The 5,650-nt window shown below is 27.0% G+C and overlaps 1 protein-coding gene across 3 annotated transcripts in view; it reads left to right on the plus strand.

Annotated features, from left to right (window-relative positions):
- Positions 1 to 1,714: 1,714 nt before the first annotated feature.
- The window catches only part of LOC125874563 (inorganic pyrophosphatase 1-like), an 18,596-nt gene continuing 14,660 nt past the window's right edge, over positions 1,715 to 5,650 (plus strand). The window contains exons 1-4 of one of the 3 annotated variants that reach the window (XM_049555468.1): positions 1,715 to 1,933; positions 2,028 to 2,149; positions 2,236 to 2,437; positions 2,519 to 2,931. In XM_049555468.1, coding sequence (XP_049411425.1) covers positions 1,796 to 1,933; positions 2,028 to 2,149; positions 2,236 to 2,437; positions 2,519 to 2,866 — 810 coding nt within the window. In that variant the 5' untranslated portion in view covers positions 1,715 to 1,795 and the 3' untranslated portion in view covers positions 2,867 to 2,931. Of the gene's footprint in view, positions 1,934 to 2,027; positions 2,150 to 2,235; positions 2,438 to 2,518; positions 2,932 to 5,650 lie in introns of those variants that run through there. The other 2 variants (XM_049555465.1, XM_049555467.1) reach the window with 2 other exon arrangements.

Genomic DNA, 5,650 nt, shown 5'->3' on the forward strand with positions numbered 1-5,650 from the left:
AAAATCATATAACTAATTTGATTTACACTCCAAAATTCATAGGTGTCACATAATTTAGACATTAATTCTTTATTACTTAATATATGTAATTATATCAATGACACATAAATTGAAATTAAAAAATTACATATTTTATTTGATAATGACGTAATAGTACTATAAGGTATAATAATTAACAACTTAACATATTTTAAAATTTTAGTTGACTCTCCAAATTCCATATGTGTCATGTAATTGAGACAGAGAGAAACATATATTGGTTTAAAATAAATAAAATATTATAAATTATAATAATTAACAACTTAAAATTTATAAAAAAAATCCTTTAAAAAAATTTAGTTGGCTCTCCAAATTCAATCGGTATTACAATAATTAAGACATAGAAATTAACATAGATTGGACTCGTGCTGACATTTATGTTTTCATTTTAAATTTATTTTATTTTATACTTTATAGAAATAATTTTTTTTATGTAAAAAGTATTATAAATCATAATATAATATAGCTTAAAATATTTGAAAACATATAAAAAGTTTTTGTTAACTTTTAAAATTTCATCTATAACACATAAATTGGGAGAAATATAGATATATAGATATTTTAAGTTGCTAATTATTGTGAGTTATAGTACGTTTTATATAATTTTCATATATATTACTCGCTTTATCCTGATTTATGTGATACAAATGAAATTTCAAAAGTCAATGAATTTTTTATAAGTTTCTTTTTATATTAACTTGTTAATTATTGTGATTTATAATATATTTACGTAAAACATACTCTAAATAAAAATAATTAGCAACTTAAAATATATAAAAACATACTAAAAAATTAATTAACTTCAAATTTCATATGTACCACACAAATTGAAACAGAAACAGTAACATATATTGGGCCCCGTGCTAGCACGGGGTCCCATATCTAGTATATATATAGACAGATGATATGTGTTTGTTGTTTATACATAATTTTTTAGTATTTAATTATAAATTAATAAATAACATTCATTTTCACTTTATTAAATTACTTTTTTCGTTCTATATTAATTGTCCACATTTTATTAGAAATAGAGATTCTAAAATAATTGTCAATTTACGAAATCAACTGAAAAAAATCTAACCTAACAACTAATTCCTTTTTAAATGTCTAATAGATTGTAAAGTTAAGTGAAAAATAAAATAAAATTGTAAAGTTAAAAAAAAGTTCCTTTAAGGTGTAAATTAGTAAAATTATCATTTTTTATTTATAATTTTTGAGTGACTTGGAAAGAAATAAATGGAGAACTAATATGAAACCAATAGAGTGATAAAAAAAATATATAAAAAGCTCGATAAAACAAATAGTTATGTAATTTCTATATATTATGTCATATAAATCTAGATTAATTCTCCCATGTAATTCGTACAAGGATTTAGTTCAATCCTAATTTGTGGAGAACTGCATGGAATATTCTGTCATATTCCTTCGAATTTTCATAAATCCTCCCAACTAAAAATGAAAAGTTATTTATACCCATAAAGTAAAAAAATTTATCGACCGTAGGATCAAAATCTAACGACTAATATCCAAAACCAAGTGACTAAAGGAATTTGCGTTAACTTACCACTAACTTATGTAATATTCCTTGGCATCTTATTTTTTTTGTACCTTATTCCCTTTTTTCCCCCTCCCTATAAAGCTCCCTCTTCATCATATGTTTGGTGTTCATAAACTCAAATACATCCCATAACAACAACAAACAGAGGTCTTCTCTCTTTTCTCGTCTCTAATTCCTCCATAATTTAATCAAAAAAGAATGGCTGGAATTGTAGTGGTTTTCGACTTTGACAAGACGATTATCGATGTGGATAGTGATAATTGGGTGGTGGATGAGTTAGGCGCCACTGATTTGTTCAATCAGCTTCTCCCCACTATGCCATGGAACTCTCTCATGGTACCTTTTTTTTTTCTTATATTACTATACTTTTATGCTTGTCTCCAAGCTTTGCGCAATGGGCTTATAATTTCTGTTGTGTTCCAAATTACAGGATAGAATGATGAACGAACTTCATACACAAGTCATAACAATACAAGATATTGAAGAGGTACTGAAACGGGTTCCCATACACCCTAGGATTGTTCCAGCTATTAAATCAGCTTATGCATTAGGGTATGTATCTCATAATTTCAGCTATGTATTTACTCTGTAAATTGCGAGGTTTAAACTAATTGAATGTGTGTTAATATTATATTCAGGTGTGATTTGAGAGTAATAAGCGATGCAAATGTATTCTTCATTGAAACTATTTTGAAACATCTCGGAATTAGGGATTGTTTCTCTGAGATCAACACGAATCCAGGCTACGTCGATGAGGAAGGCAGGCTTCGAATCCTTCCTTATGTTGATTTTCAAACATCCCCTCATGGATGCAATCTCTGCCCTCCCAACATGTGCAAGGTAACTAAATACTAAATCCTTTAATTTAGATTTAATGTGAAATTAGCTAAGTTTTCCTAATTGAGATTCTGTTTAATGCAGGGTATGATAGTAGAAAGAATTCAAGCCAGCATGGCTAAGGAAGGGAAGAAAAGAATGATCTATCTAGGCGATGGAATCGGGGATTTCTGTCCCAGTTTGAAGCTCATGGAAACAGATTTTGTGATGCCAAGAAAAGATTTCCCAGCCTGGAGTTTGATAAACGAAAACAGGACACTAGTAAAAGCAGCTGTCCACGAGTGGACTGATGGGGAAGAATTCGAGCACATTCTGCTACAACTGATCAACACAATCACTGTTGAAGAAAACCAATTGTTATCAGTGGAGTACTGCAAATTCCAGACGATGTCCAAAGCAGCCTTACCACTGGCTCTTCCAGTGCCTTACTAATGGGCTACGAGATTATTGTACTCTGTTTTGTATGTATGACATTTTTTTTTATCAAAAGTTAAGAAGTGATTGCTATATTTGAACCTGTCGTTTGAGTTCAGAAGATTCAATTTAACTCATAATTTTCGACGCACCACATAAACTTATGATTAAAAAATTATTAAAATTGTACTCATAAATAGTATACAACTTTTAAAATATGATATATTCAACGTTAAGAATCTAAAAAATTTGAACCTATAGAGTGTACTAGTCTGTTTGGTCAGGTTTTTAGGAGGCAAAACCATGAAAATTCCCTAATTTTTTATTATGAAAACATTATTACTCTCTTCGATTTTTAATTTGTTTGGGACACGGAGTTTAAAAATATAATGAATTGAATCTTGTGATTTTAAATTAAAGATAAGTCATTTAATCTTGCGATATTAAACATGTCACGTGCAAAATAGGAATTATCAAGTTGCTAAAAAGGAAGTGAGTCACTCTTTTTTAAACGACTTTAAAAAGAAAGTAAGTCAAATAATAGAGGTATTTTTGGACGAAATTATTAATGGCAAAGATATTTTAAAACCAAATTAGAAGTGAAGTTATTTTTATTTATTTCTCATGGTTTAAAACTTTTTAACCTTTTCTGTATTAAAAATCCTGGATCTATTCCCACCTTTCTATAAAGTCCTATATTTGTTTTATTGAATAATTTTACAATATTTCTGCCTTCCGATGGTAATTGGTAGGTAAGGTGCAAAGAGGATGTGTCTTTTGCTGAAGTTATTGATCATATCCGTGTGTCGATGAATATACCATATATTATAGTAAATTGTAGCTGAAAAATAAAATGATAAAAATAAATAAATAATATTCAGGTTGAGGCATACAAATCTTATTTTTTTAAAGGAGATTTAAGTCTAAAATTAGGTGCATGACTAAAGTAATATTAAGTGCATAGGTTAGTGGGTATAAATTGTGGTAGAAAACGATTACTGGTTCTTGTAACTTACCATTAATTAGTTCTTGTAACTCTATGATCATTAGTTTCTTGTAACTCATATGACCGTTAGTTTTTTTATAACTTATGTAACATCTATCACATTTATCTACCCACATTACTATCAGGGGCAGAGGCAACATATACTTAGGGGGTTCATCCGAACCCTCTTCGGCGAAAAATATTACTATTTATACATGGTTAAAATTATTTTTTAGGTATGCATAATAGATGTCGAACCCCCTTCCACTAGTTCGTGTGTTTACTTCTCAGATTTTGAATCCCTTATTAAAATTTTTGGCTCCACCACTGATTACTACCCATCATTCTACACCCTTCTACCTATTGATTATATGGAAGACTTCTTCACCTATAAATAGTGGTGTTTCTTCCTTTGTGAAATATATCAAAAAGATGAAAAGTATGGGAAAATATTGTAGTGAGGTTAGCGTAGTGAAAGAGAGTTGAGACAAAAAAAAAAATTCTAAGTCTTCAACTATATTCACTATATATATTACTATATTATAGAAGAGTCTAGGAATGGCTACCAATGTTCCAATAAGATCACTACTAATATTCAATATATTTATAAAATATATAAGTGGGCCCCATCACCTTCCACTTAAATACTACATATTATATATTATTAATTACTATACTATAAATCACTACTAATATCCAATATATTTATCAAACTATATAAGTGGGCCCCACCACCTTCCACTTAAATACTACATATTATATATTAATTACTATACTATAAATGACTTAAATACTCCATATTATCTATTACAATAATTAACAATTATTTGACACTTTAAATTCTATTACAATAATTAATAAAAAAGTAGTCCACTCCAAAAAATCTATCAATTAACAACATATATTGTTTGAAATTGACGAAAAAGAAACTATAAATTACAATAATTAACAAAATAAATCTCTCGACTCCAACAAATCTATCAATTAATGCCACATACATTGGGACATGGCAAATAACATATATTATTAAAAAATTAGGTTCAAAATGTACTATAAAATACAATAATTAACAACTTAATATATTAAAGAGACATATAAAAAAGGGTTAATATTTGAAATTCTGCATCTGCCACATAAATTAGAACAAATAGAGTAATAAATATTATTTTCAAAATTATGTTTAAAAAAAGTACTACAAATCACAATAGCTAACAATTTAAAATATTTTTTAAAATCATATAAAAATTTCAATAACTTCTCAAATTCCATAATATGACATAAATTAAAAAAAATAGTGTTATAAATCATAATAAATAGTACAATATTTCAACTACTTTAAAAGTATTACAAATTGTAATAAATAATACTACAATTTAAATTACTTAAAATTTAACGACTTAAAAATATTTTTTTAAAATGTATTAAAATTTTGGTTAATTGTCAAAACTTTACATGTGCCACATAAATTGGGACATGGAGAGTCACACATATTTTTTTTAAAAAAATTACATTAAAAGTATTCTATCAATTAACAACATATATTGTTTGAAATTGACGAAAAAAAATTATAAATTACAATAATTAACAAAATAAATTTCTCGACTCCAACAAATCTATCAATTAATGCCACATAAATTGGGACATGGCAAATAACATATATTATTAAAAAATTAGGTTCAAAATGTACTATAAAATACAATAATTAACAACTTAATATATTAAAGAGACATATAAAAAAGGGTTAATATTTGAAATTCTGCATCTGCCACATAAATTAGAACAAATAGAGTAATAAATATTATTTTCAAAATTATGTT

This window comes from Solanum stenotomum, chromosome 8, assembly GCF_019186545.1.
Source record: "Solanum stenotomum isolate F172 chromosome 8, ASM1918654v1, whole genome shotgun sequence".
NCBI lineage: Eukaryota > Viridiplantae > Streptophyta > Magnoliopsida > Solanales > Solanaceae > Solanum > Solanum stenotomum.